General features: G+C 42.6%; 1 protein-coding gene across 1 annotated transcript in view; it reads right to left on the bottom strand.

The window, feature by feature from the left end:
- Positions 1-15,962, bottom strand: part of LOC149451735 (alpha-2-macroglobulin-like protein 1) — a 222,347-nt gene extending 206,385 nt beyond the window's left edge. The window contains exons 1-4 of the mRNA XM_089690237.1: positions 15,949-15,962; positions 15,586-15,769; positions 8,143-8,299; positions 5,580-5,632 (exon numbers count right to left, since the gene is read on the bottom strand). Of these exons, the coding sequence (XP_089546363.1) occupies positions 5,580-5,632; positions 8,143-8,299; positions 15,586-15,769; positions 15,949-15,962 (408 nt within the window). The remainder of the gene's footprint in view (positions 1-5,579; positions 5,633-8,142; positions 8,300-15,585; positions 15,770-15,948) is intronic.
- Between the last annotated feature and the right edge of the window lie 2,508 nt (positions 15,963-18,470).

Here is an 18,470-nt window from a genome sequence, read left to right on the forward strand (position 1 = left end):
TTAGTTATGCTACAAGGATTTTCTGATTCTAAAGGTTGTTTCTGCAATTTGTTTAAACTAAAACCCAAACTAAAATGTTATCATTTTCTTCACACAACTAGAGCTTTCTTTTGGTGGTATTTAATCACCACCGGGGTTTTTATTTTTTGCTAAAAGACCAAAAATTTTGAAAAAAAAACACATTTTTCTTTGTTTCTGTTATAAAAGTTTACAAATAAATAATTGTTCTTCATAAATTTAGGCCGAGATGTATTCTGCTACATGTCTTTGGTGAAAATAATCCAAATTAGGATGTATTTTTTAGTTTGTAGGAAAGTTATAGAGTTCACAAACTATGGTATAGATCTGAAAATTGATCAATCCTGAAGTACTGACAGCCAATCTAATTTCTTGAGGCCCAAGAATGTCAGAACAGTACAGATATCTCCCAAATGTCAGAACAGTACAGATATCCCCCAAATGACCCCTTTTTGTAAAGTAGACAGTCCAACGTACTTCATAAGAGGAATGGCGAGTTTTTTGAAGTTGTATTTTTTTGTTATAATTTTTCGGAAAATGAAAAAATTAAAAAAATTATTTTCACTATTTTGTTTTTACATACTGTCACCAGTGCAGTACAGCATCATCATATAACTGGCATGGCGGTGAACAGGGACACTGACTGGTGACAGTATGAAAATATATATATATTTTTTTTAATTTTTTAATTTTTAATTTTTTATTACATTTTATTTTATTTTTTTAAGATTTTATTTTCATATTTCACTATGACCAAAGTAGTACAATGTTACCATAGTAACATTTTTTTTTTTTTTTGTGCTTAGTTGTGATTTGGCCACAGCTAATCACATGACATGTGCATGTGACCTGCTGTGACCATTCACAGCTAGACACTAGTATACAATGGATGGCATGAATGAAGCCATCCATTGTATACAACTGTCATGTAACCTGCTGTGATTGGTCACAGCAGGTCACATGGTACTGGCAACAGGGGCCGGTACTCAGATCTGTCATTGGCCGTGTCCGAGGTACACGGCCGGTGATAGATCGCGCCGCTGAGCGGCTCTGCAACCGCACGAACTGCGCATGTGCGGGAAGATGCCAAATGGCGTACACCCCAGAAAGCTAATGCTGCCAAACAGCTATAGGGCGGTTAAAAGCTCAGTTTTACACGTACGTGTTTTACATATATGTAGCACTACCCCTTCAGGGCTCGCTTAGTCATTTTTTGGGTTCCCTGTCTGGCTTGACCCCACTTTGAAAGCCCAACCCCTGCTGACACCACCTTAAACCTCCAGTCAGAGGATTCCTCTGACTTCAGCCACAAATTAGACTCACAGACAGTTTAGAGTGAACTGATATCTTGGTTGCAGGTGGTGCCTTGGTTGGGATTTGAACCAACGACCCTAGTACTGCCAGGCAGAAGTGATAACCATTTAGCCACTGTACTGTATAATAGCTATCACTTGGAGTAATTTCAAGCAAAGAAATCAAACACTGTGAAATCTCAATCAGTTATGGATGTCCTGCAATTCAGAATTTAGCCAGTAACCCCAGTCTTGAGATGTCTTTTCCCAGTGAGCAAGAAAAAAAACTACCAAGCAGAGTGGCTAGCTCACTTTGGGCTCTCAGGAGCAGGTGACAGGGTTCAGTTCTGAGGTTAAGAAAAAAAACTCTTGGATCAAGTAGGTCACTGTCCCTTTAAACTGTATTATAGGATCTTCTGTGTGCTCCATGGGGCACAAGTTGGTGCACTTTAAGAATTCAAATCCCTCTGGTAGCAAATGTAAAAGTTTCCTAATAAGGTGTGAATACAAAGCAAAGGAGCTGCCCTTTAAAGTGGTAAGTAGCCTGGACGGTACCCCTTTAACACACACAGGGTAAAATATACATTTATGCAGGAATTAACGAATGAGCAGAAGCCCTTTCTGTAGGGATTATTTCCTTTTGCGACCCATGTGGCAAATTGCAGCAATGCAGGAACTCTTTGGTGAATGTGGGCCAACTGCAATGGAAGCAATGATGTGACTTAACTTGCGGAGGGCAAGACACGGCAGTGGGCTCCTGTGATTGGATTATGCTGAAAGTGTAGTAACCGGTAGGCTGGGTGAACTAGGCCTTAATATGTGTAATTTGTGAACAGTAAACAACATACATTTCTCATTGATGAAAAATGACACTGAACTAAATAACCATTATACATAAATTCAATAAAATAAATACATAAAGTTCTTGATGTGAAAATAATTAATAAATTGGTGCATGTGCTTCTTCCACAAACAATATGTGATTCATGCTCTGTGCTCTACGCCTGTGTGCCCACTAATCCACCAGCTGTATTGGACTCTTATAATGAAACAACAGTCTTTCACACTTTGGTTTGTATCTCTGAGGACGCCCAGTGGGAGGGGCGAAATGCGTTAGATACGGACCATGGTGACGTCACTACCTGTGTTTGGAGCGCACAAGCAGTGTACTGCTTTCTAAGCTGGCGTTTATGCTGTTTTTACTCTGGAAATGTGAGTGCAACATATGTGCATCTACTTTTACTTAATAAATGGAATCACACTATTTGGATGCCTTCCTCCATTCTTTGCATGCACATATTCCACATTATGCTGCCATGTCGGGATGATTGAGGATGATGAGCATCATTTAAACCAGGAGGACTACAAGACTCAGCAAAACTCCACATGCCCCACCAAAGCGTGAATGACTCTTGTTTCATTATAAGAGTCCAATACAGCTGGTGAGTTAGTGGGCACACAGGTGGGGAGCACAGAGCATGAATCGCATATTGTTTGTAGAAAAACCATTATGTATAATGGTTATTTAGTTCTTGTCATTTTTCATCAATTGTATGTGGACAGCACTTTCATATGTATGTTGTTCATTGGAGAAGGTTATACCTTTGTAGAAGCAGCAGCCTACCAATTCACTTTTCATTTTATCACAAAGTTGTTAGGCACGCATTATTTGTTTACTTGTCCTGGGTGCAGGCTAATTACTATATATTAAGTTGTGAACAGTGTCAGTTAAACTTAGGCAGAAAGCAGCAGACTTGAATAATGTCATTGGCAACTTGAATAGCTTGAGAATGGAACTCTCTCACCCGATCCATGGCTCTGGTCAGGTAGCTGATAGTCACTCTGTAGATGGGGGCCCCCACTGTTTCTGCAGTTCCTCCTTCAGAGATCACTCTGGGCAGCAGCACTCTGGACCACCAGCCTGCGGGACAGCTCACCAAGTCGTCAGCGATGTCAGCAGTTTCTCCTTCTCCCTTCTCTCTCTCTGTGGCCAAGCCTACCCGGTCCTCCGATGTCCTCCACAGCATTCTCCTCCACATCTGTTGTCCAGCTCTCACCCTTCACTTCCTGCCCAAGGGTTCCCAGGCTCCTGTATTTATCTGCCCTTGCCTATTAGCTAGTTCCCTGTCAAACAGTGAAATCCAGCAATTCAGCCTACAAATTCCACAAAGCTTTTCAACAGGGTCTGTGCAACTGGGCTGCAGGGCACTGCCATCTTGTGTCCGTTTAACATCCTGCAATTCAGTATTTCTGCAGGGTGTTACATACAGTGTATATATAAATACGGGTGTAGCAGCCGGAAATGGTTTTAAACCCTTTACTGTTGCTAATGTAAGCCCAAGGCCTCATCCACACAGGCATATTTAAATGTACATTCGTGCGAAGGGCCGTTTTTGTCTGCAGATGATGCACAGGGGTTCCATGTATCTGCTAGCAGGCAGTCTTGTTCATGTCTGTTGGGACACAGTGGCTGTATGGATACAGCTGCTACTCCCAGTCTGACATCCCTGCAAGTGTGATTTTGTGTCCCTGACACAAGTTCGGGAACACACACTTACACCGACATGCATGTCAATTTGGGAGCAGCAGCTGTGTCTGAGCAGTTGCTGTGCCCCAATAAACATGAATCCTGTGTAGGAGAATACAGCCCTTTGCATCAATGTATGCTTCAGTACACCTGTGTGAATGAAGCCTTAGGCAGATGGCAGAAAAAGGGGTAATACAGATTGCACTAATGACACTCAAAGTGGTATTAATCCCAAAACAAAAAATGTGATATATTGCAGTTTACCAATCATTAGATGTTGTGGCTGCATACATTAACAAGTTGAAGCCAAACTCCAATTTTTACTTTATAATCAGTTACAGCAAGCAGTCTTTAGTCCTTTTGGAATAAAGGTTTTACATGGATTAAAAAAAGCTGATCGTTGTATGCACCACTGTCAGTGAAAAATGCTTTGTCTCATTACTCTAACTTGATACATCCGCAAGACAGCTTTTTCTTTTGAAAAACAACAGACTTACTGGCTGGATTAACAGATGAAAATAGAAGAAAGCCAGCTTAAAAAAGAATACAAATTCAGCCAACACATCTAAGAAATGGCAAGCTACAATATAAATCAATGTTTGCTTTTGGGTTTAAAGTGATACTAAAGGTTAATTATTATTTTTAAAAATAACAAACATGTCATATTTACCTGCTCTTTGCAATAATTTTGGCCCTCCTCTTCTTGGTTCCAGCCAATGGCTCCTGCTGCTGTGTCTCAGCCAATTAGGAGAAGGAGACCTGGGAGAGCCACTGCTCTTGTACGCATCGCTGGATCAAGATGGGGCACAGGTAAGTATTAGGGGGGCTGAGGGGGGCGCTAAACACTGAAGGTTTTTGATGTGGCTGGGAGCAGCAGGGCTCTTGTACATGAGGAGAAAACTTCGCCCTGAAGGGGCTACTGCTCTTCTGCGCAGAACAGCTGAAATTTGCAGGTGTTTATCAAGGTCCCAGCTCAGTGGGAGCTGGGGAGCTTATTTTCTGAGAGGAGCTGGAGCCAAATAAAATGGGGTTCACTGAGGAACTGGCCTGGGAGTTTACAGGAGAAGTAGCTTGCTGATATTGGACAGAGGCATCCAAGTATATGGGAACATTGTGAGTATAGGCCTGAGTGTAGGATCCCAGTGACTGTCCGCTGCCCTGACCCTTTGAGTATCTGCTCCAGTGTTGCTGAATTGGGACTGTTTCTAATCATGGAGTCCTTGCTTGTTCTCCTACTGCCCGTCAAGAGGGGAATTATCCTAAAGAGTATAGTTAAGGCAGAACATGTCCTCTGCTGACTTGTGCACTAAATTTGGAGTATTCCAAAAATCATCCTGCACCCCAACCAAGTTCATTGAGTTTTAAATATTAAAAAGACATCCCCTGCCTGGTTATTGAGTTGTAAGCCTGCCCGTGCTGCTGTGTGCCTGGCTGCCTTTACACCCTCTTGGGAAGAAAACCTGGGACAAATCTGACCCATCAGGTGTCTGCACTACACTTGAATGAAATTCTCTTTTCTTGTTGATTGTGATTGATAGAAAATGAAAGAACAGGAAATGTGCAATACTTTTAAACAATGACTGAAACAGGCAAACAAGAATTGGGGCACAGAAACCGTGTAAACAGAACCACCCAAAGATTAAAAAAAAAAACTGCTAAGAACTGAAAGAAATCAGCTTTTCTCAGGGGTTCTCGGTAAATAACTAAATTAGTCACAATAAGCAGTCAGTTAAAATGTTTACCTTATTATTCTGAGCCCGAAAAGTGTTGTCCAAGGTTGTAATGCGAAAATTCACTGCAAAAGTTAAAAGAAGAGAACGTTTAACTGGATCTTTCAGTTCCTTTACAAGTCTTCAGGAATTCATTCTTGGCATCACAATATACACAACAGCATAAGTTTTCAAAAAAAAGGTCTGCCTTTCATTTTTAAAGCATAAGTTCACCTTTAGGAACATGATACAACTTCCACCTGTTTTTAGGATGGAACATGTAACATGTTCCCACTCCTGCAGCTTCCCTCCCCATGACAGCGGGCCTGGGATCTTCTCACCCCACCCACTGTCACAATTTTAAAAAAGTGTGGCTGTGTGGGGCTCTGCCCACACAGCCATGGTGTTCATTCACAGTGTTCTGTGAATGAAAAGACTACAAGTACTGACAGACATTTGTGGGTGATGGCTTTTAGTTCTCAATGAACTATGAGGGCCCTGGTTAGCATCATTATAGTTCATTGATGCTGCTTAGGCTGAAGTAACTGCCTGCCTGTATTGGTGGTATGGGCAGACAGCTACACAAACAGTCTGCAGAAGCCTGGCACTTCACCCACGATCTGCTGATTGCCGGTGCAATGCTTTACAGGTTCCTAAAAAAATAATATAAATGCACATTTTTTTTCCCTAAAAAAGTGCATTTATACATTTTTTTCAAAGGTGAACTTATCCTCAAAAAAGCCATCCTTGAGCTTCAGTCCAGTGACAATGCTTAGGTTAAGATGATGTCATCAGTCTGTTGCAGAATACAATATTGTTAACTTTGTAGCAAGTCACAAGGCTAATCTTTTGTCAGACATTTGTGAACACAGCTATAAACTGCTAAAGCACCAGGATTAACATGACTGTGTCATCTCTGAGCCAATATCCCAGTCTAAGACACAGGGGCGGACTGACAACTCATGGGGCCCCAGGCAATAGGGGATCATGGGGCCCGTGTCCTTGCCCAAACTCAAAAAAGCCTATGAAAAAGGTACCATGGGAATCTCATGGGGCCCCCTACTGATCCCGGGCCCTCGGGCAGTGACCAAGTTTCTAAATGGTCAGTCCGCCCCTGCTAAGACATAGAAGCTGACCTTGGTGATACCTGAAAAAAGAAGTTTCTATTCTTCTGGAGATTAAAGTGATTGTAAAGTTTTTTATACCTTCATGTATTCTATGCATGAAGGTAAAAAACCTGTGTGCTGCAGCCTCCCCATCCCCCCAACACTTACCTAAGCCCCTTTGCAATCCAGCGATGTGCACAGGAGCCTCGGCTCTCCGGGGTTTCTCCCTCCTCATTGGCTGAGACAGCAGCGGGAGCCATTGGCTCCCGCTGCTGTCAATCAAATATATATATATCTTTGTATTCTCGGGAGAATTACTCTGATCTCTAAATCCTGGAAGGGATACTCTTACATATTACTTGTTTTCTGGGGGGAATTACTGTGATCTCTAAATACCTGCAAGTGTTACTCTTACATATTACTTTGCATGCATGCGCCTAACATGACAAGATATATCTGACGCACAGCCCCCTTTAGCATAACCAATATCATGTAATAAAAATAATTTCTAACATAAATGGGATTATTGAGAGAAGCAAAGAGTCTGCACAAACTCAATATAACTAATGGCAACCAATAAGAATCATCACAAAAAAACTAAATGGTTCCCATAAATTAGGACAGTAGGGTAGATTTACTAAAGGCAAATAGATGGTGCGTGCTCTTTGCAAGTGTAGTGGCACTCATTTTCCTTAAAATGCAAATGTGATAAAACTTCACTTTGTAAAGAATAACCAATCAAGTGCAAGGTTAATAAAAAAAAAAACTTGCACATGGTTGCATGATAGAAATCAGCAGAGCTTTACCACTTGTATTACGCTCTGGAGAAAATTAGTGCACTTTAGTAAATCCACCCCAATGTTTTTAACCGCTTCCATACCAGGCACTTTTACCCCCTTCCTGCCCGGACCATTTTTCAGGTTTCAGCGCTCTCACACTTTGAATGACAATTGCGTAGTCATACAACATTGTACCCAAACTAAAATTTTATCATTTTCTTCACACAACTAGAGCTTTCTTTTGGTGGTATTTAATCAACACTAGGGTTTTTATTTTTTGCTAAATTAACAAAAAAAGACCAAAAAATTTGAAAAAAAAAGTTTTTCTTTGTTTCTGTTATAAAAGTTTGCAAATAAATAATTGTTCTTCTTGGTCACAGCAGGTCACATGGTACCGGCAACAGGGCCGGTACTCAGATCTGTCATCGGCCATGTCGGAGGTACACGGCCAGTGACAGATCGCACCGATGCGCGGCTCTGCGGGCATGCAAACTGCACATGCCTGAAAGGACTCCATATGGCGTCCACCCGGAGGGACGAGGGGTTTTGCAGGCCGCCATCTGGCTATAGGCCAGGCGGGAACCTGTTAAAGGGTGCACTGATGTCCTATAACACACCATTATGATGTACCAGGGCTAGTATCAGCAATGAATTTAAAGCCTTCCAAGAAATGGTGTTGAATTGCAGTTTACTGAGTATTTTACGACTTACCTGTCTGACCAGGTTTATAGCTGGGTTTATCTGTCTGGATGAATGTCACAAGGGACATTTGGAAGATTAGGATTTTCTTGGTCTTCTCCAGGTGCAAGTGATCCCCATCCATAGAAACATGGAACAACCAGACCTCAGAGTCCACAGTAGCAGGAATCTGGCAGAATATCATTCAGACCACAGTTGATATTGAGTAAGATCTTTATAAAGTTCTAACAATGTCTATATAATATCCATACTTGTCCTACCAAAATGTAATACATGTGGGTTCCTAGTACAGACGTAATTGCTGGGTGCAGAGGTATAATCAGGGATTTTCGTGCCCAATGCATAGAATTTGTTCCTGTAATTTCAGGCCACACCAAATTGTGCAAATTTTATAAATATTTTCAGCATATCATGACCATTCTGATGCCATTTTACCCCAAATTTGGGGCAGTCTGGTAAAAGTACAGTCTAAAGGTTCTTTTACACTGGCGGTAATGCTCTCTGCGCTATAAAAAGCGTTCTGCAGTGGACCACTTTTCAGAGTGCAGTATAGCAGCATCTGACAATCATTCAGGAGGTGCTACTGAGGTCTCTTGACACCTGTTTTTAATCACCGAACAGCAATTTCACATTGCAGGACTACTTTGCAACTGCAAGCCAAGTGTGGTAGCATAGTAGTGTGGGTGGGGGCATATAAATATCAGAGCCCCGGAGATTGGTGAGGAGAGTCCGGAGGAAGATTGAAGGAGGGGGAGATGTGCTGACGGCTGAAGTGGTGAACTAGACTGCGGAGCCAGAATTGGAAAGAGAGAGAGAGCAGAAATAACTCACTGACCGCCTGGCTTGCCATGCTGCTAAGCAGGCCACTCTGACACTAGGAGAAAGAGCAGAACGCCAAGTCTTAACCAGAGAGCCCGTGGACTGTCTCGGTTCATTGGGAAAGACTGATTGGGGAAATCTGCCAAACCACGTGGTTCGGGTGAGAGATACCCATGCATTCATTGTCAGTGAACATTGATAGTTTGTCACCTCAGTTATCTACCTGCACATAGTTGTGAACATTACATACAGTTACCCCAGTTTGCGGCCTAGTTATAACAGCGCTATTGTTGGAATACATCTGTAGTACATTTATCAGTCAAGCTGCAAGATATACAGTTCAGGGGCGGACTGACAACTCTTGGGGCCCACGGGCAATAGGGGATCATGGGGCCCCTGTGTCCTTGCCCAAACTCAAAAAAGCCTATGAAAAAGATACCAGGGGCATCTCATGGGGCCCCCTACTTACCCTGGGCCCTCGGGCAGTGCTGGAGTTTCCAAATGGTCAGTCCGCCCCTGATACAGTTACAGATCAAGATACAGCAGTGCCAACTGAATCAACCAGTCCTTTTCCCTTTCTGCAGAGCAGGATTCCTACTACTGTTTATCTTTTGCCTTTGACATTCAGAGGGAGTTGTCATTGTCCATAGACATTTATGCCAATTGTTGCTATTTACTACTTCAAGCTCAATTCATGGTTAGAGATCTTAAAAAGAACCTTACACCAACTATTTACCATCAATCAGGGAAGTGTTAAATCCCCTCCCTTTTCCTCACTATCTATGATGTAACCACCCTGAGGAACTATAATCCACCTCTTGACCAACTTCACACCAATTAGACCCCAACAAGCGCACATAAGACATTATAGAGCTCTTAAGGGGACACTGCCAATTATAACTGAAAATTCTCTTAATGTCACATTTAATCCTTGTTATCTAGTTCTTATGACCCATGGTAAGCTTATCTGTTATTGATAGTCATTCTTGCTCACTGGGAATTCAACAGTCCCCTCAGACTGGAGGCAGTGGATTATTTCTGAAAGAAGGCCTGCTTATAGTTACTGTTGCTTTATTGTGAATGTTGTTACTTTTTCTCACAATTGCCAAAAATGATCGTTCTTGCTGTCCATATCAGTGTTATTTTCTTATTATTAACTCAGTTACCTCCAATTCCAATATAAACTTCATTTTGGTTTACACTACTCCAGTCCATTTTACAGGTGTAATTTATATGGGTCACTAGAGCACGGTGGTGTCAGCAGAAGGTGGGCTTTCAATGAGAGGTCCAGATTGACAGGGAGCTAAATATTTACTAACTAACCCTTAAGGGGGTACCGCTACATGTGGGAGCTCATCTGGGATATCACTGTTCAGAGAATCTGTGAACCACAGAAAGAAAGAATGGAACCTCTAAAATTATTGCCTGGTGTTTGGAGGAGAACCCAGAGAAGTGTGTGGTGCTGAGCCGTCCAGGAAATGACTGGCTGGAGAAACAGGTTGAGCAGATGTTAGCAGCCAGCATACCCGACCAGAAAGGAAGCATCATCGATATCAGAAGCAATCCAGATGCATCCAATATATTGGTGTTGATTGAGTGGGAAAAAGGGATCCCTCTTTGCTTGAAGAGAAGAGTATACACCTGACAGACACAATAATGGTACCAGTGTTCAAATCTGGTGTCAATGAAGCAAATGGAGAAAATTCACAGAAAGGTACCCCTGAGACATGAGTTGTCCACTGCCACTCTACTGGGGGAAGCATATCTGCCGCTTCACTTGCTGAACAAGCGAAGTTCATACAGACTTTACTGAAAAACTCTGCCTCTTTTACTAGTCACAACTATCGGAGACTAAGATTCTTCTCTGGAAGAACTCCTACACCCCTAGGGGAAGATGACTTCGATACAAGGGTTGACCAAGCCCTCCAGACTAAAGAAGAATGGGAAGTAGCCGATACTGTAAAGAGACAGAGGGTAGTTGAAAGCTTTCTCGGTTATTCAAAATGTATAACGGTACTAGGCAAGGATGCCCCCCCTCTCCCTGGTTGTTTGTACCGTCTTTGGAACCTGTTCTGGTGAGGGTAAGGAAGTGTGTAGATATAGCGGGAATAAAGATAGGTGAAGTGGAGCGTAAAGTAGCCGCATATGCAGATGATATGTTGCTTAAGATTGTTAAACCTATAATAACGTTGCTTAATTTAATCAGCGTATTAAAAGAGTATGGTGAGCTATCAAACTTGAAAATAAACCTAGTAAAATCAGAAATATTAAATATCAATCTTCCAATGTCAGAGAAGTTGAGTCTACAAAAGAGTTTCCATTTATTTGGAGGGAAAAGGAAATAGGATACTTGGGAGTAAAATTAACCCCCTCAACAAATAGTATATATCAGGCAAACTATATCCCCCTAATAAATGAAATGAATGAATGAATGATTCATTCAAAATGAATGAATGAATGAATGAATGAAATGAATTTTCTCCATTTGCTTCATTGACACCAGATTTGAACACTGGTACCATTATTGTGTCTGTCAGGTGTATACTCTTCTCTTCAAGCAAAGAGGGATCCCTTTTTCCCACTCAATCAACACCAATATATTGGATGCATCTGGATTGCTTCTGATATCGATGATGCTTCCTTTCTGGTCAGGTATGCTGGCTGCTAACATCTGCTCAACCTGTTTCTCCAGCCAGTCATTTCCTGGACGGCTCAGCACCACACACTTTTCTGGGTTCTCCTCCAGACACCAGGCAATAATTTTAGAGGTTCCAATTAAGGAAGAACTAAGGAGACTTTCAAAGGGAGGAGCCTCTTGGATAGGATGTATAAATCTGGTACAGATGGTGATAATGCCAAACGTTCCACATGCTTCCAGTTCACCTCCCAGGATCTTTTTTGGGGATAATAAAGAAGATGATTACTAGATTTATATGGGCAAATAAGAAACCGAGAATTAGTTATGAGGTCCTGGGTAGAGAAAAAGGGAATGGGGGTTTGGGCTTAACTAATGTAAGGAATTACTATCTAGCAGTGATTTTATAACGAATAGTAGATTGGACATTTAACTGACAAGGGAAAGGATGGGTGAAGATGGAAGGGATTTTAAGTAAGGTATGGATTCCACATAAGTTAACATTAGTTCACTGACAAGGAAAGTCTTGAGTATATGGGATAGAATGTATAGCCAAAAAGGATGGAAATGTAATTCAATATTGACTCCCTTGGTGGGAACAGAGTATTTCCTTTTGGGGAAGGATAATATTTCTGAGAAATGGTTAAAGGATAAGAATGCATGCTTGAAGGATACTGTATATTGAATGCATGGAAATTTTACACTTTTCAAATCTTAAAAAAAAGAACAAAAAAAGTTTTTGTTTCTATTATAACATTTTGCAAACAGGTAATTTTTCTCCTTCACTGATGTGTGTTGATGAAGTTGTACTGATAGGCAGCACTGATAGGCAGCAGTGATAGGCAGCACTGAGGAGCACTGATAGGCAGCACTGATGGGCACTGATAGGTGGCACTGATGGGCATCCACTGACTGGTGGCGCTGACTACTGGCACTGACTGACAGCCTTGACTGGCAGCACTGACTGATGGCACTGACTGGCAGCACTGATGGGGGGCTCTGATCATCAGGGTACTGATCATCAGTGCCGATCTTCTCTGACAGCTGCCAGTTATTGGCAGTACTTTCCTCACATTGTGGCAGCGTGAGGAAAGTGCTGACAATAACCGGCAACTGTATTTACTCCGTGATCTGCTGTGTCATTGGATACAGCTGATCACGTGGTAAACCGCAACTGTGATTGGCCTTTTACCTCATCACGTGATCAGCTGTGTCCGTAGGACACAGCGATCATGGAGATTGCTGGATGTGTGCCCCTGGGGGTGCGTGGGAGGGTGCGTTCTGGGAGGACGTCATATGATGCCCTTCCAGAACTGGGTAAGCGCACTATAGCATGGTTACCAGGTGGTTAAGCATCTGAATTTGACTTAGTATCTGCCTCTTGTAATATCCTGTACAGCAGCACACAGATTGGGTGGGAAAATACCAGCAACCAATCAACTGTGTTGCAGTGCTCATGTAATGACAAGGAGCATGCCCACAGAAGAAGAGAAGGGAGTACAATAGGGCTGAATAAGGCCTAGTTCACACTGGCATTGAGAGCATGTGTTTGAGGGGTGTTTTTAACTCTCCTAAAATGCCTATGCAAATGGTACTATGGACAGCACACAGTGCTGTTCACATTATCAAAACATGAAGCGTTAGCTTAGCTTTGCTTCAAAATTTAAGAATCATGTCGAGTCAGGAGGAGTTTGAAGCCTTTCAACCCCTCCCAATCATGTCTATGGTGACGCTCCACAAACCCGCTGGCAGGCATTTGTGGTGCAGTTGCAGCACATTAATAACATTACAGTTTATTATAGGCATTTGTGTTGTGGCTTTAATGCTTGTAAAACACTTATAAAATGCTGTAAATCTGCACATAGGGAGTTTGGGTAGCGTTTTTAACTCTTATAAAAAGCCAGTCTAAAGCCCATACTAAAGCTCGTAAACACCAGTCTAATGCCCATACTAAAGCTCGTAAACACCTGTCTAATGCCCATACTAAAGCTCATTACCACCTGTCTAATTCCCATACTAAAGCTCGTAAACACCTGTCTAATGACCATACTAACGCTCTGTTGGTTATGTGTTAGAGAAGACACTGGTAGCTTGTGATGAGGCAGAACAATGTTTTACTTGTGTGGCTTAAGTTGCAAACATACAACATATTTCAGCAGACATCTTGGTTTTTGAAGAGAGGAAGAGAAGAGAGAGAATCAACAAGTTTTACACATATGCACAACTAGTAACCTTAGTGTACAGTGCCATCTACTGGTCAAGTGATATTAACACACAATACTATATAGTACATGCTGTTGTATCTCCAACAAGCTCATTACCACCTGTCTAATGCCCATACTAAAGCTCATTACAGCCTGTCTAGTGCCCATACTAAAGCTCATTAATGCCTGTCTAATGGCCACACTAAAGCTCATTACCGCCTGTCTAGTGCCCATACTAAAGCTCATTAATGCCTGTGTAATGGCCACACTAAAGCTCATTATCGCCTGTCAAACACCTATACTAAAACGATAGCAGCATATGATAAGAGTTAGAATGTGAACAAGCCCTGTTTGCTGTTTTTTCCTAGTCCGGTCACAGGCTGAGGGCAGGGGGATGACCTGGCTGTACTAAACTGCAGCACAGAAAAATCATGGAAGGTCATAAGCTATCATTACCCACCCATCTGAAACTGAGCATTTCGCCTGGTTCTCTTGCACGCATATTATTCCTCTGGTCAGGTCAATTTTGGAAAATGATAGAAGAAGAGAGCAAAGAGAACAGACAGGTTACGTCATCATTCTACTGCTACTCCTTCATACTAGAAGGCTGGTGGTGGTGAGATGATACAACTGTGTCTGAGAAAGTGGTGTCATCTACCTGACTGTCAATTCTGGCACGATTGTGTAGTTAAACCAGCTCCCTTATGTGACAAACAGAAGATGTAATTGGCGCAAGAGAGGTGGTGGTGGGTATAGAGTTCACACAGAAAGTCTTAGGCGATATAAAAATAGTTCAGTTTTAAAAAATGAAATAAAACAGGAGGTGGGGCATATGATTATATATAGTGTAATGGGAGTACAGGGTGGATTGTGCAGCTTGAGTAGTAAGAGGAGGGTGGAGGGGGGAAGAAGACTTGTAGTACAGACAGTACTGGGTTGGAATAGATGGTATATATATGTGTGTGTATATATATATATATATATATATATATATATATATATACAAAGCTGCAATGTAGACACCGTCGTGAGGCTTGCACTCTCTAGAGTAAACCGGACTCTGTAGTAGAGGAGTAGAGGAAAGAGAGAGGTGCGCCAGACTAAGTGCAGTAAATTCATAACAGTTTATTGCACACAAGATATTAAAAACTCACAGGATGTGGGTAAATATCAGGCATCAGGTATAAGAAGGAGGACGTCATCTGAGCTGCACATCACTGGCGGATGGCTGCAGTGCCAGGGTATTCACAATGGCTGGCGCTCTAGGCGGGTCCCACAGGAAGGAGCGAGGACGGCAGGCGCAGTAGTCGCGGTGCAGGGAAGAACCGTGCTCAGGGAGGGCGCTGCTGGTCTCTCACATCAGCGTGGGTGATGGGGCCAGCTTGAGGCGCATCCAAGATGGCCACCAAGCGGAAGTGACGTCAGGACGTTGCTGGGAGTCGTCCAAGGGGGCGGTGATGCGTTTCAAGGCAACCAGCCTTTTCATCAGACCTCTCACTCTGCCTGATATTTACCCACGTCCCGTGAGTTTTTAATATCTTGTGTGCAATAAACTGTTATGAATTTACTGCACTTAGTCTGGCGCACCTCTCTCTTTCCTCTACTCCCTTATGTGCATCTGTATATTTTACAGTTTGCCTTCACTTCACCTTTAACACCTCGCTAGGAAGTTATGGGGAGTAGTCCCAGCTCTTGTGTATGCTCTTGATAGTAGCTGTGTTTAACCCTACACTGACCAGTTATGGAAAGCAAATCAATATAGCAAAATGTATGGCCAATATATGGTCAGGTACCTACCTGGAAGGAATAACAGTGTGCATAATTAGGGGTGTTTATCGTATCTTCAGCTACTTGATAAATGGCGTCATTTTTCTTTAGTTCCATTTTCAGTTTGATCTCCCCCTGCAGGTGGAGAATGAGAACACATGCTCTCTCTTGTGAAGGATAGAGCATCTGAGCTGGAAGGGTGACCATATAATAACTGTAAAGGAATGAGATAACCAGAAGTGTTAGAGATACATTTGTCCCTAAAGAGCACCATCAAACAACTATGTTATGAAGCATCATATAGGATTGCAGTTTACCTTAGTAATGAATGCATAAAGCTGAAACTGAAATTTTTATATACATTTTGTAAACTAAAATGGTCATAACGAAAACCTTAGGACATACATGGCGACTTGCATTGAACACACCCCTAAAATGCTAGCAGACTGCACATCTATAGCTTCATGGCTCTGGTTCACAATAGGGTTGCCACCTTTTTTTCAAGCCAATCCCAAACACTTCAGTGGTGCATATCAGTTTTTCTTTTGCAGTATACACTGTAGGACTGTAAAGGACCAGGGACACCTTTGGGTGCAGCCATGGCGAACAGTGGGTGTGGCCAAATTGTGTAAACAAAGGGAGGGGCTAAAAGGAGCATGGGTAACCACTTGCTCTCTTGAGGATTTACCCCCCTTCCTGACTTTTTGCGTTACAGTGCTGTGGTATTTTAACTGACAATTGCACGGTCATGCAACTGTACACTCAAATGAAATCGATGTCCTTTTTCCCCCACAAAATGGTTTTTTTTTGCTGGTATTTTATCGCCTGTGCGGTTTTTATTTTTTGCGCTATAAAAAAAAAAGCCGACAATTTTGAGAAAAAAAACAATATTTTTGATTTTTTGCTATTAAACATGTTTAGTAAAAAAAATTAAAAATCAAGTTTCGTCATAAATTTGGTATAGATAATGGGATTTTTTTTCTACTAGTAATGGCGGTGATCAGCGACTTTTATTGGGACTGCGAAGGACATTCTGACACTTGGGTGGGGAGCTAACTTGGTGTCACTGACACCCCAGTGACACCAATAACGTTATCAGTGCTAAAAGCACTGACGCTGTACTAATGACACTGGGCAGGAAGGGGTTAATGTGAGGGGTGATCAAAGGGTTAACTGTGTGCTGGGAGTGTTTTACTAGGGGGTGGCGGGTGTGTTCTTCACTGTAAGCACACTGATGTGGATGGCTGTACTGGTCACAGCCATCCCGAGCAGTGTGCTGGAACTGACAGGGAGGAAGATTGTTTGAAAACAAAACAATCTTCCTCCCCATCGGAGATGCTCGGTAAGCACCGTGCGCCAACGGGTAATTGACATCCACGGCCGCTAATGGCGGCACAGGTAGGGCATGCACCCCTACCCAGAAATGCAGAATGATGTATATATACATGATCCTGTGCACAGGTGACGCCCTGTAGCAGTATATCTGCTATAGGGCGGTCCTTAAAGTGGAGCTCCACTTAAAAGGGGAAGTTCCACTTTAAGCCTTTGTCCCCCTGCTCCCCATTAAGGACAGGCACCTAGGCAATAGGAAGCGAAAGTTGTCCTCCCTCCCCATAGTCTTTTGGGACATATGACAGGTTCCAGAATACTATGGGGCCATTCACAAAGCACAGCGCTTCTTGTGCATGCGCAGTGGGCATGTGGCTGTGAAGCCGCAAGCTGTCACAGCTGGGGGCCCACACTGAAGATGCCGGCACCAGGGAGAGAAGACTGCCGGTGAAATAAGCGGTGGTGAAGACACCGCTGGACCGAGGAACAGGTAATTGGCTGTGTTTTAAAAGTCAGCAGCTACAGTGGAACTCCACTTTAAGAGGTTAAAAACTGGGTACTTCATGTTTTTGCACACTTTTAAAGGGTGTCTTGACTGAAAAAAGGGTTGAAAACGCTGGGATAAAGGCTGTATTTACACTAGAGCGGACAGCTGCCGAAGCGCTTTACCTGCCTGGCAGCTGTCTACTCCTGGATGCAGTAGGGGCAGTGTGGTGTGCGATTCAGTGTATTACATGGCTTCCTTTTTTTTTGCTTTGGACAAACTTTATTTAAAGTGTACAAATGTACACTTCTTTCATGGGGCTGTACATTATCGTGATGTGCTGCAATAGAGTGCCATGCAATTCTGTACAGTGCATTTTATTGCAGCACAGTTCCAGGCTGTGTTGCAGTGAGAATGGTACACACAAGAAACAATTGTTTTCTGTGTACAGTAAAACGTCTCTCACCACACATTGCGTAAATTAACCTTTACACTGCATCACAAGGAAAATGCGCTTGTCGAGTCACCCTGTGTAGGTGATTCAGTAAACTCAGAGAGTCCGTGCCAGGATCTTCTTACAAGTATTCAAAATAGTTGGAGAGGTACTGTATATCTAAATGTGGACAGTTTCTCCAAAATATTTGAGTTACCCTCTCAATTTGTAAATAAAGATCTGAAATAACTTAGAGTATCTTGTCGCGTGGTGGAAGCGGTGGGTGGTAGTGGGGGGCCCCAGGTCAACTTCTGCATCGGGGCCCACAAGCATCAAGTTACACCTCTGCTAGCAGGTAGATTATCTTTTTATGTCTGTTCTGTGAGTACACTGACTGCAGAGCACGCACATTTTACTGCACAATCATAGCCCACTCCTAGCATCTATATGATATGGAAATGGATGCAGGAATTCTGTAATTCCAGCAGGCATGCACATGATTTATACTGGGAATGGCCGAACAACAACAGGCAAAGAAACAGAAACATAGAAGGGTGATGGCAGAAAAGAAAACAAACAGTCCATCAAGCCTGCCCTTTTTTTGAACTTACATATGATTTTTTTTTGTGATTTTATGTTTGTGCCAACCATGTCTGAGGCTAGGTTCAC

Source organism: Staurois parvus, unplaced genomic scaffold, assembly GCF_062004578.1.
Source record: "Staurois parvus isolate SC_StPar_1 unplaced genomic scaffold, SC_StPar_1.0 ptg000525l, whole genome shotgun sequence".
Taxonomy (NCBI): Eukaryota; Metazoa; Chordata; class Amphibia; order Anura; family Ranidae; genus Staurois; species Staurois parvus.